General features: G+C 49.1%; 2 protein-coding genes across 3 annotated transcripts in view; one reads left to right on the forward strand and one right to left on the reverse strand.

The window, feature by feature from the left end:
• The window catches only part of ECEL1 (endothelin converting enzyme like 1), a 60,888-nt gene extending 57,214 nt beyond the window's left edge, over positions 1–3,674 (forward strand). The window contains exons 17-18 of one of the 2 annotated variants that reach the window (XM_039327412.1): positions 1,204–1,280; positions 2,007–3,674. In XM_039327412.1, the coding sequence (XP_039183346.1) occupies positions 1,204–1,280; positions 2,007–2,106 (177 nt within the window). In that variant the 3' untranslated portion in view covers positions 2,107–3,674. Of the gene's footprint in view, positions 1–1,203 lie in introns of both variants that reach the window. The other variant, XM_039327411.1, reaches the window with a different exon arrangement.
• Positions 3,675–5,845: 2,171 nt separating this feature from the next.
• LOC120300879 (intestinal-type alkaline phosphatase-like) overlaps positions 5,846–20,453 on the reverse strand; it is a 30,622-nt gene continuing 16,014 nt past the window's right edge. The window contains exons 3-11 of the mRNA XM_039327410.1: positions 18,699–18,814; positions 16,813–16,987; positions 15,289–15,461; positions 13,302–13,436; positions 11,936–12,008; positions 10,400–10,534; positions 9,296–9,487; positions 8,040–8,156; positions 5,846–6,452 (exon numbers count right to left, since the gene is read on the reverse strand). Of these exons, the coding sequence (XP_039183344.1) occupies positions 6,187–6,452; positions 8,040–8,156; positions 9,296–9,487; positions 10,400–10,534; positions 11,936–12,008; positions 13,302–13,436; positions 15,289–15,461; positions 16,813–16,987; positions 18,699–18,814 (1,382 nt within the window). The 3' untranslated portion in view covers positions 5,846–6,186. The remainder of the gene's footprint in view (positions 6,453–8,039; positions 8,157–9,295; positions 9,488–10,399; positions 10,535–11,935; positions 12,009–13,301; positions 13,437–15,288; positions 15,462–16,812; positions 16,988–18,698; positions 18,815–20,453) is intronic.

Here is a 20,453-nt window from a genome sequence, read left to right on the forward strand (position 1 = left end):
CGCTGGAATTCTGGGAGTTGAACTGTTAAAGGTGCCAACATTGGAATAGAAAAATTGGTGTTGAGGTCTTTTGCGTTCGTAGCTGATTTTCCAAAACTTCTGCATCCACTACTAGGGCATGTAAAGCACTGAGGATTAATAGACTGGAAATAGGAAATTTCCACTTCCAGGAGGGAGTCCACTTATTTTCCAAAGCACCAGAGGGCAGGACAAGAAAAATGGATGGAAATTAATCAAGGAGAGAAGCAACCTGGAATTAAGGAGAAACTTCCTAACAGAGAGGACAATTAACCAGTGGAACAGCTTGCCACCAGAAATCATGGGCGCTCCATCACTGGAGGTTTTTAAGAAGAGACTGGACAGCCATTTGTCTGAAATGGTATAGGGTTTCCTGCTTGAGCAGGGGGCTGGACTAGATGACCTCTAAGGTCCCTTCCCACTCTATTCTGATTCCGATTCTGAAATACTATTTTATTCAGATAAAAACCTCCTACGTGGGCAAAATGCAAAGTAAAATACTTAATTAGCCTTAATACTTGAGGCGAGGTTTAGGCCTAGGCTTAGTTCAGGTTTAAACTTAGTTTAGTATTAGGTTTCAGCATAAAACCAGGATTAAGTTTAAAGTTAGTCTTGGCTCAGCTTTAGACTTAAATTTAGGCTTAAGTTTAGACGTATAGTAGTCCTTGACTTACAACCACAATTGTGCCCATTGCTGGGTAAGTTTTATTAAGCCCCATTTTACAACCTTCCTGGCCTCCGTTGTTAAGGGAATCGCTGCAGGGGTTAAGTCGATAAAGCGGTTGTTAAATGAATCCCGCTTCCCCACGGCTTGTCGGAAGGTTGCAAAAGGGGATCACGTGATGCACACTCACACACACACACACACACACTCACACACACACGGGGACACTGCAACCGTCATAAATAGGAGCCAGTGGCCAAGCGCCTCCATGTTGATCACGTGACTACGGGGAGGCTGCGACGGTCGCAAGTGTGAAAAATGCTTTAAGTCCCAAGTCGCTGTTGTCACTGCCGTCGGGACTTCGAACGGTCGCTAAATGTAGGGCGGTAAGTCGATTACTACCTGTGGTTTAAGGTCGGGGATGTGGGTGTCTGCCTTTTCATAGCCTTTTTGTAAGATGCTCTGGGACACGAGCCACGGATCCGAGCGCGACGTCATGCTGTCTCCCTTCCTCCCTGCAGAACTGGTGTATTAAACGGCGCTCCCAGTCCATCTATCTCCAGGTGCTGACCGACAAACACGCGCCCGAGCATTACAGGTACCAGCCAGGGCATCCGGGGGACCCCGATTGGGGTCAGAGATGGGAGAGAGGCAGGATACACCGAGGACCTGCTTTCCCCACTAATAGGGAATTCTGGGAGTTGAAGTCCAGACCGTGGGAAGCTGTTGGAAGCTGACAAAGGAAGCTGGTTTAGCATTTGGGAGGAAGCCAAAAATACGTTGTTTTTTTTTTTTTTTGATGAGTAGTTTTATTGTTTTGCTTTGTTTATTTTATTGTTTTATGTTTTACGTTACTGTATGGGTGTATTGTGTTGTTTTGTTCTTCTGTTTTTTTTGGTAGTGTGTTGTTTTATTTTGCTTTTTTTATCCGAATGCTAGTTTTATACATATGAGGCTGGGGAACGTGCCTAATAGTCCTTCCTCCTTCTATTTCCCTGTAACGACAACCCTGGGTTAGGTTGAGAGACAGTGACTGGCTCAAAGTCACCCAGCTGGCTTTCATGTCTAGGGCAGGACTAGAACTCCCAATCTCCTGGTGACTCGCCCAAAGTCTCCCAGCTGGCTTTCGTGTCTAAGGCAGGACTAGAACTCCCAATCTCCTGGTGATTTGCCCAAAGTCACCCAGCTGGCTTTCGTGCCTAAGGCAGGACTAGAACTCACCGTCTCCTGGTTTCTAGCCTAATGCCTTTCCCTCTTTCTTCCCACTATGCTGGTTGATCTCCCCAATCCTCGCCTTTCCTCCTCTCTTCTCTCCCCTTTGCAGGGTGCTGGGCAGCGTCTCCCAGTTTGAGGAGTTTGGACGGGTCTTCCACTGTCCCAAGGACTCCCCCATGAACCCTACACACAAGTGCTCCGTCTGGTGAAGCGCCCATCTGCCCCGTCCCTGCCTGCACCCAGCCTCTATCAACACACCGGCCGCCATCGTCCTGATCCATGCCACTGGCCAGGCAGCAGGAGAGGCGAGAAATCCTCCTAAAATTCCTAGAGCGGTCTGGCCTCCGGGGATAGGCCACGCCTGCCAACAGCCCCCCCCCTCTGCACCCCAAAAATCTTTGGGGCACCAGAGTAAAAAATAGCTAACACAAGTCTAACATACCTCCTGTGATCTCTTTCCATCTGTACAATCGCTCAAGACACAAAAGGAACGGCTTCCGAAGGGACATTTTGCTGCTGTTCGTTTTGGACCCTGCCAAAGCTTTTCTGCTCTGCCTCCAGACCCAATATTATTATTATTATTATTATTATTATTATTATTATTATTATTATTATTATTATTATTATTATTTTGGGACTGTGTGTGTTTTGCTATTCTAGTTTATTGTGCTAACGCCGCTCAAGTTCCAAAGCTACGAGTAGTCTTCAACGTACAACCGTTCATTTAGCCAAGGCACCAACAAACATGAGTTATAACCAGGACTCACAACTGAACACGGCGTCCCCGTAGTCACGGGATCAAAATTCAGAGGCTCAGCAACGGGCTCATGTTTATGACGGTCGCAGTGTCGCGGGATCACGTGATCACCATTTGCGACCTTCCCAGCCAGCTTCCAACACGCAAAGTTAATGGGGGCAAAATCTGGATTCACTTTAACGATGAGACGATTCGCTGAACGACGGCGGCCATCCGCTGAACACCCGTGGCAAGAAAGGTCGTAAACTTAATAACTGCCTTGCTTAGCAACGGAATTTCCGTGGCCGTAAGTTGAGGGCTACCTACACGTGATGCCTCGTCTAACCTTTTCGCTGGGTTCAATACTATCCCTTCGGTGTTCTGATTTGATTTGATTTGATTTAAATTCAGCTGGACCAACGCGACGGCATTTTGTAATTAATTATAATTTGCTGTAAGCCTTTTTTTTTTTTTAACAAAAAAATATTATTTTTCGATTTTCTCCCTGCACGCTCTTGAATTACCTCCCTGGAGGGTCAGGATGATGGACCGGACTTTTATTCAGGTGGATTGTAGAACTAAAATTTCCATGAGCTGCTGACGGTCACCGTGTCCCTCAAATCAGCACCCCAGATTAGAATTGGGGTTCGGTCCAGCCCCCCTCCCGCTTCTCCCCAGCTGGCCCTTTCTTCTTTCTGTGCCCGAGACTCTTGGGGAGAGAGTGTGTTGAGCAGAGAAGCACAAATTGTCCTATCGCTCAAACAAGGTCTGGTTTAGCCACACAAACACAAACTCGGGAAAGGACTGGAGGAGTCTGTGGCTTGTTTGCTTAATCACGATCGTGGCCTGATGCCAGCTTATCTGATCAGCTCGGGGCCCTTAACTCTGAAAGAGGCCTCCGGGATGAGTCCCAAGGCATGACCCCCAATTCAGAAGAATAGAATAGCAGAGTTGGAAGGGACTTTGGAGGTCTTCTAGTCCAACCCCCTGCTCAAGCAGGAGACCTTAGATCAGGGGTCTTCAAACTTGGCTCTTTTATGACTTGTGGACTTCAACGCCCAGAATTCCTCAGCCAGGCACAGCGTGCCTGGCTGAGGAATTCTGGGCGTTGAAGTCCACAAGTTATAAAAGGGCCAGGTTTGAAGACCCCTTGCCCTAGATCATCCCAGACAAATGTTTGTCAAATCTTTTCTTAAAAACTTCCAGTGTTGGAGCACCCACAACTTCTGGAGGCAGGTTGTTCCACTGGTTAATTGTCCTCACGGCTAGGAAATTCCTCCTTAGTTCTAGGTTGCTTCTCTCCTTGATTAGTTTCCATCCACTGCTTCTTGTTCTGCCTTCAGGGGCTTTGGAGAATAGGCTGACCCCCCCCCCTCTTCTTTGGGGCAGCCCCTCAGATACTGGAATTGCCTGAAGACCAAAATGCATAGAGAGCTGGAACATGGGCCACACCAGGCGCAAAATTCTCTCTTCAGGGGTTTTTGTTAAGCTTCTTTTTTTTTAAGCTTATAAGGGGGGCTTAGCTTAAGATGGATCCAGACGGTAGATGAAATCGTGGGAATCTACGCCGTGGGCTCCGATGTAGTTTGATGGGAAATCCATGTTGGGTTTTTTCCCCCAGCCTCACGGTTGGGATCAGAAGTCCTAGAAGTCATAACCGCTCAGGAACTGTGGGAAATGTAGTCCTACCCATCCCTTAGGTGCAGGCGTTGGAGAAGGTAGGCCAAATTCATGCTCAGCCAGGCAGCTGCACGCCTGTGTGCACACACACATACAATCCACATTCTCTCTCTCTCCCTCCCTCCCTCCTTTCTCTCTTTTCCTCTCTTTTTCTCCCTCCTCTCTCCTCTCTCTCCCTCCCTCTTTTCCCCCTCTCTCTCTTCCCCCTCTCTTCCCCCTCTCTCCCTCTCTCCCTCCTCTTTTCCCCTTTTCTCTCCCTCCCTCCCTCTTTCCCCCTCTCTCTTCCCCCTCTCTTCCCCCTCTCTCCCTCTCTCCCTCCTCTTTTCCCCTTTTCTCTCCCTCCCTCCCTCTCCCTCCCTCTTTTCCCCCTCTCTCTCTTCCCCCTCTCTTCCCCCTCTCTCCCTCCTCTTTTCCCCTTTTCTCTCCCTCCCTCCCTCTCCCTCCCTCTTTTCCCCCTCTCTCTTCCCCCTCTCTCCCTCCTCTTTTCCCCTTTTCTCTCCCTCCCTCCCTCTCCCTCCCTCTTTTCCCCCTCTCTCTCTTCCCCCTCTCTTCCCCCTCTCTCCCTCTCTCCCTCCTCTTTTCCCCTTTTCTCTCCCTCCCTCCCTCTCCCTCCCTCTTTTCCTCTTCCCCCCTCCTCTCTCCCCCTTTCTCGTCCTCCCTCTCTCCCTCTCCTTCTCTCCTAGCCTCCCTCTCCCTCCCTCTTTTCCTCTCTCTCCCTCCCTCCCTCTCCCCCTCCTCTCTCTCTCCCTCCCTCTTTTCCTCTCTTCCTCTCTTCCCCCCTCCCTCCCTCCCTCCTCTTTCCCCCCTTTCTGTCTCCCTCCCTCTTTTCCTCTTTCCCTTCTTTCTCTTTCCCCCTTTCCCTCCCTCTCTCTTTCTCTCCTTGTCTCCCTCCCTCTCTCCCTCCCTCCCTCCCTCCCTCTCCCTCTCTCTCATGGCCAGTGATTGGAGCTGCCTGGCCAGTCAGCCACAGCAGCCCTTTGTACAGAAATGTCGCGTTGTATTTTTATCTGGTGCGGATGACATCAAAATAAAAAAGGCCAAAGCCGTTTTTTTTGTGCATGGGCAATGGAGCGTCTGGCATTCATTGATCATCTAGGTATTCACGCTGGCTTTTGTACTGGGGCAGTATGGATAGAGCAGGGATAGGCAACCTCGGCTCTTTTATGACTCGTGGACTTGAACTCCCAGAATTCCTGAGCCAGCATGGGGGAGCTATGGCCCCTTCATGACCCATGGACTTCAACTCCCAGAATTCCTGAGCCAGCATGGCTCAGCTTGGAAACCTCTCCCTTTTCCCTCAGCATGGCTGGCTCAGGAATTCTGGGAGTTGAAGTCCACGAGTCATAAACGAGCCAGGGTTGCCTACCCCTGGGACCGAGCATCAGCTAAGAAGTTTTTTCCTCCCGCTATGTACTTTAGGGTGAAATTAAAACGGTTAAAGTACTATGCCTACCGTACTTGTTTTGGGGACAAAGAGTCGTTAGTGCTTCTAGTTTTTTTGTGATCAATCCATACTTCGAAAGGCACCTTACTGCCTTCTAGATAGTGTCGCCAGTTTAATAGAGCCCAGCGGATTGCGAAAGCTTCCTTTTCCCACACAGCCCACCTCCTCTCGCAGTCAGTGAATTTTTTCGAGGTGTAGGTGCAGGGCTGTAGGGTCTCAATCTGGTTCTTTTGCAGTAGCACAGCTCCGACTCTCATCCATATCCCCCCTCCCAGCATCAACTAACTCTAAAAGCGAAAGGGAAAAGATGGCTACATTTCCATCTATTGTCAAAGCAAGAACATCTGATGTTAGCAGCATTGACATCTGCCTCGTCTTGAATCACACTCTAAATTCAGATGGAGGTACCCAGAATGCCCCAGGGGAGGCCTAGCAGATCCAGAGGAACAGGGGAACCAGGAGGAGACCCGCCAGGCTGGCCTTGGGTGCAGCTGCGGATGTCTGACTGTAATAGTTGCGTAAGTTGTAGGGCTCCAGGCCGCTGGCGTAGGCCATGACATGAGCAATGTAGGATTGTTCCTGCACTCCGTGGAAGAGGTGGGCCATTGGTCCTTTGGCCATGATGGCCACATCCTCCCCTCCATGGGTCTCTGAGGCGAGGGGTACGGCGGCCTGCTGGTGGTAGGTGTCGTTCTCTGGGGAGGGGAGAAGACCAGCAATTAGATGGGTAGGAGGGAACTTTTTGAGACACTAATGAAGAGAGTGACATGAATTCAGCATCCTTGCCTCTCTGGGGTGCTTTAGTCGAACCCCTGCAAATGAAGCACAGGCTGTCTTTGTCGCTTAGCTCGAAAGAGGGTTAGTGACCACAGACGTGCTATCACCAGACATATACAGATAGTCCTCGACTTATAACAGTTCATTTAGTGACCGAAATTGCAACAGCACTGAAAAAGGTGACTTGGGACCATTTTTCACACATAACGACCGTCGCTGCATCCCATGGTCACGTGATCAAAATTCAGACCTTTGGCAACTGATCCATATTTATGACGGTCGCAGTGTCCTGGGGTCACATGATCCCATTTTGCGATCTTCTGGCAAGCAAAGTCAATGAGGAAGCCAGATTCGCTTAACGACCGTGTTACTAACTTAATAGCTGCAGTGATTCACTTAAATGGACCAAAACTCACTTAACAACTCTCTCGCTTAGCAGCAGAAATTTTGGGCCTGCGGTCGTAAGTCAAGGACTAACTGTAAACCGCAAGCAGAGTTTTTGATCATGGCTGCCATGTTGACTTTTTTTGACCTCACCCTGCAAACTCCCCTAGCTAAATCAACAACTGATGAGCTTTTCGCCTCCAGTTTTAATTCCGTCTCTGGCCGCATCTAGACAGTCCTCGTTTTGGAAGCAAAGCAAGGTCCGATCTGAGTAATGCTGGAAGGAAGACCACAAAGTGATCCCATGACTGTAAACTAAATTTGAAAATCTGGGGGGGGGGAGGAATCCTAGGAAAAAGCAGCAGCACCTGCATTGTTATGTTGTCAGCTGCGTAGTCCAATATTTCTCAGCCTTGGCAACTTTAACACGCTTGGACTTCAACTCCCAGAATTCCATGCCAGCTGAGGAAATATGGGAGTGGAAGTCCAGACATTTTAAAGTTGCTAAGGTTAAGAGACACTGGTCTCCAGAGAGTTTTTAATATTGTCTGCAGCTACTTCTTCCTTATATTGCTGCCTTCCCCAACAGAGTGCCTTCTGGGCACCCATCACTCCCAGCCATGAGAGCCATCTGGCTTGAAGAGTGATGAGGCACACAGTTTGAGCCAGTTCAGAATTATACTTACACCAGCCGGGCATTCTGGGTGTGTGTGGGGGGTCTCTCTGCTTCCAGCTATCGCAGCTTTTAAACCCCCCCCCCCAATTCAAAGTTACAACAGCCCCGAAAAAAGTGACTTACAACCGTTTCTTTCACACTTACACCTCACGGTCACGTGATCAAAATTCAATCCTTTGGCAACTGACTCATATTTACGACGGTGGCAGCGTCCCGGGCTCAGGTGATCCCCTTTTGCCACCTTCTGACAAGCAACGGTCATGGGGAAGCCAGATTCACTTAACAACTGGGTTAGTAACTTAATAACTGCAGTGATTCACTTAACAACGGTGGCCAGAACGGTCGTAAAATGGGGAGGGAATTCACTTGACAAACGTCTCACTTAGCAACAGAAACTTGAAGCTGTATTGTGGCCGTAAATCGAAATTAGGTGTATCTGGCTTACCACTTTCTTCCAAGGTCACGTCCGGACGGCCTTTGTCGGTGATCTGGTAGCCTGGCCCGTTGCCATAAACGATGGAGGTGTATGCCTTGCCATCTATCCCCTTTCCGGGTGCCAAACCTGGAAGGAAGAATTATTTAGACCCTCTGAGCCATGTCTTCCAACCGGTCAGCCTCTAGGACAGCGGTTTTCAACCTGTGGGTCGGGACCCCATTTGGGGTCGAACGACCATTTCACGGGGGTCGCCAAACAACGCAGTCCGCCATTTTTTCCCCCCTTTTCCTTAGCTGTGCTACTCCCTTTTATTCTATTGGCTTTTGAAAGCCAATAGAATAGACTTTCTTGAATAGAGTCTAATTCTATTGGCTTTCCAAAGCCAATAGGAATTGTCCAGGCTGTCTCTGCCCTGCTGAGCCTGCCAAAAGTCCCATTCTGCAAACGGTGCTGCACCGGTTGAGTAGTCCTCGACTGACGACCGGTTGAGTAATCCTCGACTTATGACCGGTTGGGGGTCGCGGCATTAAAAAGGTTGAGAACCACTGCTCTAGGACTACAATGACCATCATGGAGAATTAACCTGCTGGCTACTTTGGATACAGTAAGGGCCCGCTAACTTCCACCTTGGAGGAAGATCACCCCAAAATGCGTGTATTGTCTGCCTTTTCTTGAACCATGCTCTAAAATTCTTCAAGGTGGCTACAAAAAGCCAACACTGGGAAGAAGCTGGTGGTATCTGGTGATGTCGTCTCCTTCCAGATGTCTTAGATCAGGGGTTTTCAAACTTGGCTCTTTGATGACTTGTGGACTTCAACGCCCAGAATTCCTCAGCCAGGCACGCATGCCTGGCTGAGGAATTCTGGGTGTTGAAGTCCACAAGTCATCAAAGGGCCAAGTTTGATGAAGACACCTGTCTTAGATCAACCCACAGCACACTCCAAAGACCAGTGTTAGCAACCTTAAGCTATGTGGACTTCAACGCCCAGAATTCCCCAGCCAACGTGGCTGGCTGTAGAATTCTGGGAGTTGAAGTCCACACGTCTTAATGGAGAAACATTACCTCAGATTATTAGAGATCTTATCCAGTTCTGTTTTACAAGATCTTTCATAGTTTTATTTCCCCCTATCTTGATCTTTCCTGACCCATAGATTCCTCGTAAGGGTCTCCACTGTGGGTTTCATGACCTCCCTGAGGGCCAAACAACCTCTTCAGATCCTTCTCTCCAAAAACTACCCAGCTCACACCACGGTATTTGCTATACCAAAAATGGAGGTTCCCCGGAGGGTGTAGCCTCCAAAGCTAAAGACGTGAGAGTGGTCAGCGGTCACAACGGTCAACGTGTCGTCTTCCCTCGTCAACTCCCCGGCTCGTTCGATGGCTTTGTCAAACTCAATAGCTTCTGTCAGGGCTCGCTTCGCAACACCATCGTGGTGTCCGTGGTCTATTCTGCCTCGTGCAAAAGAAAGAGCAGATGCAACGTTAAGATAGATGGACCAACTCCCAGAATTCCCCATCATTCCTACTGGCTGGGGAATTCTGGGAGTTGGTTCACTCAACATTCCTAGTGTCAACGCTGCAAATATTGCATATTCTTGCTTTTGACAATATGCAGAACTGTCTGGTATTTATGGGGTTAATACAGAGCAGAAGGGGGGTTGGGGGTAAAGCCTGGGAAAGAAAGAGGAAGGAAACCTTTGACCTTCACTCTAATTGGATAATGTGATATATGACAGCTAATTTAGGGAGGGAACATGCTGATAATTTAACTGCTCAGAGGAAGACAACTCAGATCTTAGCATCCCTCCGTTATGCATGTGCCGACATTTTGTAACAATCACTGACTTTTAGGAAAATAAATGCCTGGAAGTTCTTTGAAGTGTTTCATTAGCTGGAACCATAACACCTAGCTGGCTGGGGAATTCTGGGAGTTGAAGTTCACTCCTCTTCCCCATCATTCCTAGCTAGCTGGGGAATTCTGGGAATTGAAGTTCACTCTTCTTCCTCATCATTCCTAGGTGGCTGGGGAATTCTGGGAGAAGTTCACTCAACTTTCCTAGCTGGCTGGGGAATTCTGGGAGTTGAAGTTCACACATCTTCCTCATCACTCCTAGCTGGCTGGGGAATTCTGGGAGTTGAAGTCCACCCATTATAATTTTCAAGATTGATAAACACTATTTAGCGCTTTCCCTGACCTGGTTACCCCATCTTATGTAAAGATAAGCTATTCATTCACCATCACCCTCCCCCCGGAAAAAAAAACCCTTCTCCTCTATCGGTTCCTCCTTCAATCGCTTGGGGAGGTCGGGGCACTGAGAAGAGCCTGAGAAGAAGGCCTCACTCATCCTGGTAGGGACCCCAGACTTATCTTCCACAAAGAGATAGAAGCCTTTTGGATTGGAACTGAGGAGTTTGATAGCCACTTCGGTCATCTCGGCCAGCGATGGGTCAGTGCTGTTGTCTCGGTAAAGCTCATATTTCATGTCTGAAGGTTCAAAGAGGCCTGGGGGAAAACAAGAGAGATGGAATGGACCTTCACACCACGAGTGAAGGCCTAGGCCGGGGGTAGGCAACCTTGGCTCTTTTGTGACTCGTGGACTTCAACTCCCAGAATTCCTGAGCCAGCCATGCTGAGGGGAATGGAGAGGTTTCCAAGCTGAGCCATGCTGACTCAGGAATTCTGGGAGTTGAAGTCCACGAGTCATGAAGGCACCATAGTTCCCCCACGCTGGCTGAGGAATTCTGGGAGTTGAAGTCCACGAATCATGAAGCGGCCATAGTTCCCCCATGCTGGCTCAGGAATTCTGGGAGTTGAAGTCCATGAGTCATGAAGGGGCCATAGTTCCCCCATGCTGGCTCAGGAATTCTGGGAGTTGAAGTCCATGAGTCATGAAGGGGCCATAGTTCCCCCATGCTGGCTCAGGAATTCTGGGAGTTGAAGTCCACCAGTCATAAAGGGGACCATAATTCCCCCATGCTGGCTCAGGAATTCTGGGAGTTGAAGTCCACGAGTCATGAAGGGGCCAAAGTTCCCCCATGCTGGCTGAGGAATTCTGGGAGTTGAAGTCCATGAGTCATGAAGGGGCCATAGTTCCCCCATGCTGGCTCAGGAATTCTGGGAATTGAAGTCTACGAGTCATGAAGCAGCCATAGTTCCCCCATGCCGGCTGAGGAATTCTGGGAGTTGAAGTCCATCAGTCACGAAGGGGCCATAGTTCCCCCATGCTGGCTCAGGAATTCTGGGAGTTGAAGTCCACAAGTCATAAAAGAGCGAAGGTTGCCTACCCCTGGCCTAGGTTGAACGTCCAAGGTTCAAACCACTCAGAGAGCTGTAATCACCTCACACGTGTTGCAAGATCTGATAAAGACATTCTGGTTGCTTTCACACTACATGCAAAAAGCTCACTTGGCGATATTGGAGTTAGCTTTAGGGTGGGTTCCACCCAAAGCACAAATCCACGCCGTTTGCTTGTTTTATGATTCAATTTAAGTTTGGGGAACCAACTAGAAAGAAGGAGGAATTTTTTTAACGGCCTTCTCCTGTTCTTCAATCAATCAAACCCAAATGCAACTCTGCTTTGAATTGCAATTTTGAGATGGGTGTTAAACTGCATGTCAGAAGGCTGCTGTTTAAAACTTTCTCTCTTGAGCTGGACAGGGAAGTCCTTTCTTCCTCCTGTGTAACATCACACCAAAACACACACACACACAAACACACAAACTGAAATTGTGAGCAGCCTGAGAAGGACCCTCTCTTTGTAACCAGCTTCTCCAGGATCTGTAAACTGAGTTTAATAACTTTCCTTCCGAAGCCACTCGCACCCAGTAAGGGGGGGGGCAACACACACAGTGGACAGGTGTGTTCAACACACACGGGGGGGGGATGAGCATTTTGAACCTTTACCCATAAGACGGTCAACTTTCGGGTCACTGGCGGCTTGCAAGAGGTCAATTCGATTCCAAACGTACTTTTTACCCTAGAACAGAAACCCAGAGCGGTGTGAAAGGCCAAGTTGGGTCAAAAAAGTCACAATGGCGCTCATCATGGTGCAGTTGAAGCTCTGCCTGCAGCCATCATGGGTTTGTTTTTTTTCAATTATAGCAAGGTTTCTCCATCCTGGTTGCTTTAAGACATGTGGACTTCAACTCCCAGAATACCACAGCCACCCATGTTGGCTGGGGAATTCTGGGAGTTGAAGTCCACACTTCTTAAGATTGCTAGCACAGGTCTTTGGAGCTGTTCAAAGATCCCTGGGCTCATCTAAGACATGGGTCTTCAAACTTGGCCCTTTTATGACTGGTGGACTTCAACTCCCAGAATTCCTCAGCCCGGCAGAGTTGAAGTCCACCAGTCATAAAAGGGCCAAGTTTGAAGACCCCCTGAATTAATCAGTGGAACAACCTGCCTCTAGAAGCGGTGAATGCTCCAACACTGGAAGTTTTTAAGAAGAGACTGGACAGCCGTTTAGGGTTTCCTGCCTGAGCAGGGGTTGGACTAGAAGACCTCTAAGGTCCCTTCCAGCTCTATTCTATTCTATTCTATCTTGGGGCAGAATGTCAGCCATTCACAAGTGCAGTACCCTTCCACCCTCCCCCCCAAAAAAAACTACAATTCATACACTTGGCCTCCAGCCTCTCAAGTGCAACAGCCTATCCTCTGCCATTTAGAAAACAGAATAACAGAACCGGAAGGGACCTTGGAGGTCATCTAGTCCAACCCCCTGCTCAGGCAGGAAACCCTACACCGTTTCAGTCAAATGGTCGTTCCCATCTCTTCTTAAAAACTTCCAGTGTTTTTAAGTTTCCGTTTCTTTGAACTGAACCGTCTTCCCAGCGTGTGGAATACAGGCAGCCTTTACAGCCACCGCTCAACCCCAAATTTCTGTCGCTAAGCGGTTGCTGCGCTGTTGCCCCGTTTTACGACCCGGCTTGCCACCGTTCTTAAGTGAAACACGGCAGGGGTTCAATCAATCTGGCATCCCCATCGGTCTTGCTTGTCAGAAGGGGGACGCTGCGACCGTCATAAACACGAGTCAGTCGCCAAGGCTCTAGTATCATAGGGATGCTGCGACAGTTCTGAATATGCAAAACGGTCCTAAGTCACTTTTTTTCCAGTGGCGTTGTAACCGTGAACCGTCACTAAATGAACTGTCGTAAGTTGAGGACCACCTGTAACGGCCGTTCTGCTGGAGCAAGGTCGAGATCTGTAGCTCCGTCCCAAATGGAGTGGCAGCCGATGGGAGAAGAGGCGGAAAAAGAATATCACTTACCGGTGAAGCTCGGAGCCATTCCTCAATCAGGTTCCTGTTATCTCTCCGAACCCCTCTGGTTGAGTTTTGGGTGGGGTACTCGGGGTCTGGGGTGCCTTGAGGGGTCATGTATTTCCTGCCCCCACCCAGGACCACCTGCCAAGGGAAGGAGAGTGTGCAGAAAACATTATTTCCTGGGGCCCATTCTTGCAGATGCTTCATGGCCCAAACTAGGTAACGTCATCAGTTCTGGGAGGAGGAGGAGGAGGAGGAGGAGGAGGAGGAGGAGGAGGAGGAGGATTGTAGGACCATTGGTGCTCTCTGAGCTTGGTGGTCTTCTTGCAGACATTTCATGACCCAACTAGGTAACATCATCAGTGCTAGAAGGGAGGAGGAGGAGGAGGTGGTGGTGGAGGATGCAGAGGAGGAGGAGGAACAGGAGGAGCAAGAGGAGGAGGAGGAAGACTATGGGGTCCTTGGTGCTCTCTGAGCTTGATTGTTTCCTTGAAGACATTTCATGACCCAACTAGGTAACGTCATCAGTGCTAGAAGGGAGGAGCAGGAGGAGGAGGAGGAGGAGGAGGAGCAGGAGCAGGAGCAGGAGCAGGAGCAGGAGCAGGAGCAGGAGGATTATGGGGCCCTCGGTGCTCTCTGAGCTTGGTGGTCTTCTTGCAGACATTTCATGACCCAACTAGGTAACATCATCAGTGCTAGAAGGGAGGAGGAGGAGGAGGAGGAGGAGGAGGAGGAGGAAGACTATGGGGTCCTTGGTGCTCTCTGAGCTTGATTGTTTCCTTGAAGACATTTCATGACCCAACTAGGTAACATCATCAGTGCTAGAAGGGAGGAGGAGGAGGAGGAGGAGATTGATGATAGTGGCGTCCTTTGTGCTCTCTGAACTTGTGGTTGTCTTGCAAACATTTCATTGCCTAACTAGGTAACATCATCAGTGCTGGGAGGAGGAGGAGGAAGGGGAGGGGAGGAGGAGGAGGAGAAGGAGGAGGTGGTAGTGATTGACAACGGTGGGGCCCTTGGTGCTCTCTGAGCTTGGTTGTTACTTGCAGACATTTCATTGCCTAACTGGGCAACATCATCAGTGTTACTCTGGACCAGCACTAATCAGGTCTAGCACTGATGATGTAACCTATTCAGGTAACGAAACGTCTCCAAGAAAACAGCCCAGCCTCAGAGACCACCTCATTCAGCCCCGAGATACAAACATTCTCCTTTATTGGTACATCATTTGTATTATGCACAGAGCAGAAAGTCGATAAGCATAAAACACGAGGCTATAAACCTTTGTCCGGTACGTTCCCCGTTTCTGGTGAAGTGGAAGTTGGCTTATCTTATTACTGAATACATATTGCCCGTTCTACTTATCATTCCAAGTGCTCTCGAAGTGGCTGGAAAGAATTTAAAAAACAGGAAGTATCATAAAACGGACCGAGTAAACGTCAGAAAACCAACACCGTGATAATGATTGACAGGTATTGGCTTCGTGGGAAAGGTGCGGTTTTTCTCTTTTGTTTTAAATTATAGGTAGTCCTCAACTTACAACCGTTCCCTTAGTGACCGAAGTTACAACGACCCTGAAAAAAGGGACTTGTGGCCATTTTTCACACTTACGACCACTACTACAGCATCCCCAAAGTCACGTTATTCACATTGGGATGCTTGACAACGGACTCGTATTTATGACGGTCGCAGACTCCCGGGGTCACGTGAGTCTCCTTTTTGTGACCTTTGGACAAGCCAAGTCCACAGGGAAGCATGATTCCCTTAACAACCATGCAACGAACGTAATCACGATTCGCTTAGCAAATGCGGCGAGAAAAGTCGTAAAATGGGGCGAAACTCACTTCACGAATGTCTCGCTTAGCAACATAAATTTGGGGGGTCCGTTGTGGTCGTAAGTCGAGGACTACCTGTATGTTTTCAGAGCAGCTCCTGGAGCTGCTGAATGTCTGGCAAAGAAGGCCGATGGGTTTTCCAACTCTTCCCAACTGACCGTGAGGTCCACGTTTTCGAGGAGTTGCAGGGCAATGTCCTTGCAGCCTCCCGCCAGTGCCGATTGGGGCAGGCTGGCGTCGCTATACCAGTTCCGGTTCACCACATGGGCGTAATTCCCCGCTGGGGAGGCGTGCTGGACTCGCGTGGTGGTCACAATCCCCACGGACTTTCCTGCAGCCATGGAGGGAGAAAGAGAGAAAGGAAGGGCCGTTCAAACAATCAGCCTGAAAGGGGAGTGACACGTGTGAAAGCCATCAGGTTAGAATTAGAATTAGAATTAGAATTAGAATTAGAATTAGAATTAGAGAGTTGGAAGGGACCTTGTAGGAGGATTGGGATTGGTTTTGGGATTGGAATTGGTTTTGGTTTTGGTTTTGGGATTGGGATAGGGATCGACATTGGGATTGGGATTGGGATTGAGATTGAGATTGGGATTGGGATTGAGATTGGGATTGATTTTGAGATTGGGATTGGATTGGGATTGGGATTGGTTTTGGGATTGGGATTGGTTTTGAGATTGGGATTGGGATTGGTTTTAGGATTGGGATTGGGATTGGTTTTGGGATTGGGATTAATTTTGAGATTGGGATTGAGATTGGGATTGGTTTTGATTTTGGTTAGGTTTTGGGATTGGGATTGAGATTAGGATTGGGATTGGTTTTGGGATTGGGATTGGGATTGGTTTTGGTTTTGGTTTGGTATTGGGATTGGTTTTGGGATTGGGATTGATTTTGATTTTGGGATTGGGATTGGTTTTGGGATTGGGATTGGGATTGGTTTTGGGATTCGGATTGGGATTGGGATTGACATTGGGATTGGGATTGGGATTAAGATTGAGATCGGGATTGGGGTTGAGATTGGGATTGATTTTGAGATTGGGATTGGATTGGGATTGGTTTTGGGATTGGGATTGATTTTGGGATTGGGATTGATTTTGAGATTGGGATTGGTTTTGAAATTGGGATTGGTTTTGAGATTGGGATTGGGATTGGTTTTAAGATTGGGATTGGGATTGGTTTTGGGATTGGGATTGATTTTGAGATTGGGACTGAGATTGGGATTGGTTTTGATTTTGGTTAGGTTTTGGGATTGGGATTGAGATTGAGATTGAGATTGGGATTAGGATTGGGATTGAGATCGGGATTGGGATTGGTTTTGGGATTGATATTGGGATTGGGATTGGGATTGGGATTGGTTTTGGGATTGGGATTGGGATGGTTTTGGGATTGGGATTGATTTTGATTTTGGGATTGGGATTGGTTTGGGATTGGGATTGGTTTTGGGATTGGGATTGATTTTGGGATTGGGATTGGGATTGGGATTGAGATTGGGATTCGGTTTGGGTTTGGGTTTGAGATTGAGATTAGGATTGGGATTGGGATTGGTTTTGGGATTGTAATTGGGATTGAGATTGAGACTGAAATTGAGACTGAAATTGAGATTGAAATTCAAACTGCAATTGATACATTTCTTCTAAAGCCACCCGCCTCCAATTTCCCACTTCCCGCCGGCTCATCCTTACCAGCCAGCTGAGCCCGCTTCAGGACTGATACGACTTCGTTGCCAGCTGTTGTGTTGCACTGATTGTACCGGGCAGCGGCACTCAGTCCAATGGTCCCATAGTTGCCCTTCACCCCACAGAGGTAGGCAGTGGCTGTTCCTGCGCTATCGGACACTTGCCGGTCCACATTGTAGGTCTGCAGAAAGCAAGAGGAACAGCTGGGAGAAAGTCCCGAGTATTCGTCTTCCCAGGATCTCAAAACAGCTTCTGGGGGACGGTCCGGGATGGGGGTTGAAGGAAGGCCAGCCCCGCTGTTGGGAACAAGAGGCCCAAGCAGACCCAGTTCAAACTGGCTGCCTCTCCTTGATGGGTTCAAAAAACTGCAGAATACAGGGAGTCCTCAACTTACGACCTCAATCGAGCCCGACATTTCTGTTGCTAAGCGACACAGTTGTTAAGTGAGCTCTGCCCCATTTTATGATTTTTTTAATGGTTTTTATTAGTTTTAAATATAAAAGACAAAAAGCAAATAGCGGGGGGGGGGGAAGGAAGGGAAAGGGGAAAGGAGAAGTGTAGGAAAAAAGGGGGGTGCGGGTCGCAAAAAGGGATTACGTATCTGCAGGACGCAGCGACCGTCATAACTATGAATCAATTACCGAGGGCCTGACTCTTGATCACGTGACCACGGGGATGCGGCAACAGCCGTTAAGTGTAAAAAACGGTTGCAACTCAGTCTTTTCACTGCCATTGTAACTTTGGGCACTAACCAAACCGTTGTAAGTTGAGGACTAACTATAGAAACTCTTTGGAGCATGACGATTTGAATCGCTGACTGCAACTGGCAACGGTTCTGGGCCTAACCCAGACTGCAGGCTGACGTTCAACAGGTGACCAACTTTTCTACCTCATGCCTGGGGAAAACCATCTCCTCAGTCTGCATTCACAATCGGATGCCAGAAAATACATCCTTCAGAGGCACGGTCGTTAAACGAAGCATCAGGTGACTGCCCCAATTTCATGATCCTTTTTTTTGCCACCGTCATTATGTGAATCACTGCAGTCGTGAAGCGAGTCGTCATCGCACGGTCGCAATTTGTGACCTTCTCAGCCCCTTTCCCCACCGACTTTGCGGGTCGGAAACCCCTCTGGGAAGGTCACAAACGACGTCGACATGGTCATAAATGTGACTGTTTATAAGTCACTTTTTTCAGTGCCGTCGTAATCTCAATCGCCGAGCGGATGGTCGTAAAATGAGGACTGCCTTTGTTTGACTCTGCCTTGAATCTGGTTTTGCAACCCCTTTTCATCTACCCAAAGTGGTCACGGAGGCACTTTGGTTTTGAGATTCCGGACCCAAGGGGCATGGAAAAAGTGAGGACCCTCCTCCCAGCTGCGACCCATGCATAGGCTTCCCCTGTTGAATGACTGCCTAAAGCCCCAGGAACCTTGGTGGACAGGGAAAGATGAGTGGCTGTCCACTAGGCCAGTGGTTCTCAACCTTTTTAATGCCGCGACCCCCCAATTGGTCGTAAGTCGAGGACTACTCAACCGGTCGTAAGTCAAGGACTACTCAACTGGTGCAGCACCGTTTGCAGAATGGGACTTTTGGCGGGCTCAGCAGGGCAGAGACAGCCTGGACAATTCCTATTGGCTTTTGAAAGCCAATAGAATTAGACTCTATTCAAGAGAGTCTATTCTATTGGCTTTCAAAAGCCAATAGAATAAAAGGGAGTAGCACAGCTAAGGAAAAGGGGGAAAAAATGGCGGACTGCGTTGTTTGGCGACCCCCGTGAAATGGTCGTTCCACCCCAAATGGGGTCCCGACCCACAGGGTGAGAACCACTGCACTAGGCAAACTACTCAGAGCTCCAGGATCAGACGGACAAAAGCCCGGGCTTTCTTCCTACCTTGGAAAGCGCCACGTACGGAAAAGAGTCCATGCTTAGCGGGGATTCGGGAGATGGCGGATTCTGCAGGTGCCCCTTCAGGATGCGGGTGGCCGTGATGGTGGGAACGCCCATCCCTGCCAAAGGAGAGAAATTCAGCATGAGAAAACCTGCACGGCTGAATGAAATCTTCATTTGGCGTTTCTGGAGATGCTCAAGTCATCCAGGTCGCGGTTTGTCCCAAAGGTGCTTTTTTCAGGAGGCAAGTGGACCTTCTTGTTTTTTCCTTGAAGACGTTTTGCTTCTCATCCCAGAAGCTTCTTCCGCTCTGACCGGAGGGTGGGGGAATGGAAGGATTTATACGCCTTGCAGACCGCTGGTCATTTGCCTCCTTTTAGAGCAGCGGTTCTCAACCTGTGGGTCGGGACCCCATTTGGGGTCGAACGACCATTTCACGGGGGTCGCCAAAAAATGCAGTCCGCCATTTTTTCCCCCTTTTCCTTAGCTGTGCTACTCCCTTTTATTCTACTGGCTTTGAAATCCAATAGAATAGACTCTCTTGAATAGAGTCTAATTCTATTGGCTTTCAAAAGCCAATGGGAATTGTCCAGGCTGTCTCTGCCCTGCTGAGCCCGCCAAAAGCCCCATTCTGCAAACGGTGCTGCAAGTTGTCTGCTGCGAAGGCGAGCTGTCTGGAAGTTTCCACCCCTCCGTGCTGAGCAACTACTAAAAATGGAAGTAAAAGAGGGCCAGGGGTGGGAGGTGGCAGGCCGGCGGGCGCAGGGAGGGTTGCTGGCGCGCGTGGGGCCCAGCGGGTGCCTTATCTCCCTTGGGCTGGGCCAGCTGGTGGCCCAGCCGGTGGTCGGCCTGCGCCGTGTCTGCCGCTTGCCAGCTACGCCTCGGCCGGCGCAGGAGGCGGCACCATGCATGTGTGGCGCTCCCGGGCAGGGAAAGTCCTTGACTTACGACCGGTTGGGTAATCCTCGAGTTATGACTGGTTGGGGGTTACGGCATTAAAAAGGTTGAGAACCACTGTTTTAGAGAGTCGTTGAGGCCACTTGGAGGTTTATCTGTGTCGTCAGGGTCACCTGAGTGGTGCAAATGGGTGTGCAGCCTTCTTGGAATGGCTGAAAGGACCATGTTGTAGACTGGAGATAGATGGTGTCATATCCCTCACCCTCTGTTGAGAGAGGGCTGTTCAATTTTGACATAGGCCTCCAGGTGGCTTCAATGACCCTCTGAAAGAATGCAAATGACCAGCCGTCTGCAAGGAATATAAAGAAGCAAGGAAGCTTCTTCAGCTCTGACTGGGTGGTGGGGAATGGAAGAATTTATACTCCTTGCAGACAGCTGGACATTTGCCTTCTTTCAGAGAGTCGTTGAGCCACTTGGAGGCTTATCTGTGTCCTCAGAGTCACCTGAGTGGTGCAAATGGCTGTGGAGCCTTCCTGGAACTGCTGAAAGGACTCTCTTGTAGACTGGATGACAACACACAAAACTTCCGGAGGCAGATTGTTCCCCTGGTTAATTGTTCTAACTGTCAGGAAGTTTCTCCTTAGTTCTAGGTTGCTTCTCTCCTTGATCAGTTTCCATCCGTTGCTTCTTGTCCTGCCTTCAGGCGCTTTGGAGAACAGCTTGACTCCCTCTTCTTTGGGGCAGCCCCTGAGATACTGGAACACTGCAATCCTGTCCCCCCTCATCCCTTAAACTAGACATACCCAATTCCAGCAACCGTTCCTTCTATGTTTTAGCCTCCAGTCCCCTGATCATCTTTGT

This window comes from Crotalus tigris, unplaced genomic scaffold (assembly GCF_016545835.1).
Source record: "Crotalus tigris isolate CLP2741 ecotype Arizona unplaced genomic scaffold, ASM1654583v1 scf7180000024361.1375286210:1436186, whole genome shotgun sequence".
NCBI classification, from domain to species: Eukaryota; Metazoa; Chordata; class Lepidosauria; order Squamata; family Viperidae; genus Crotalus; species Crotalus tigris.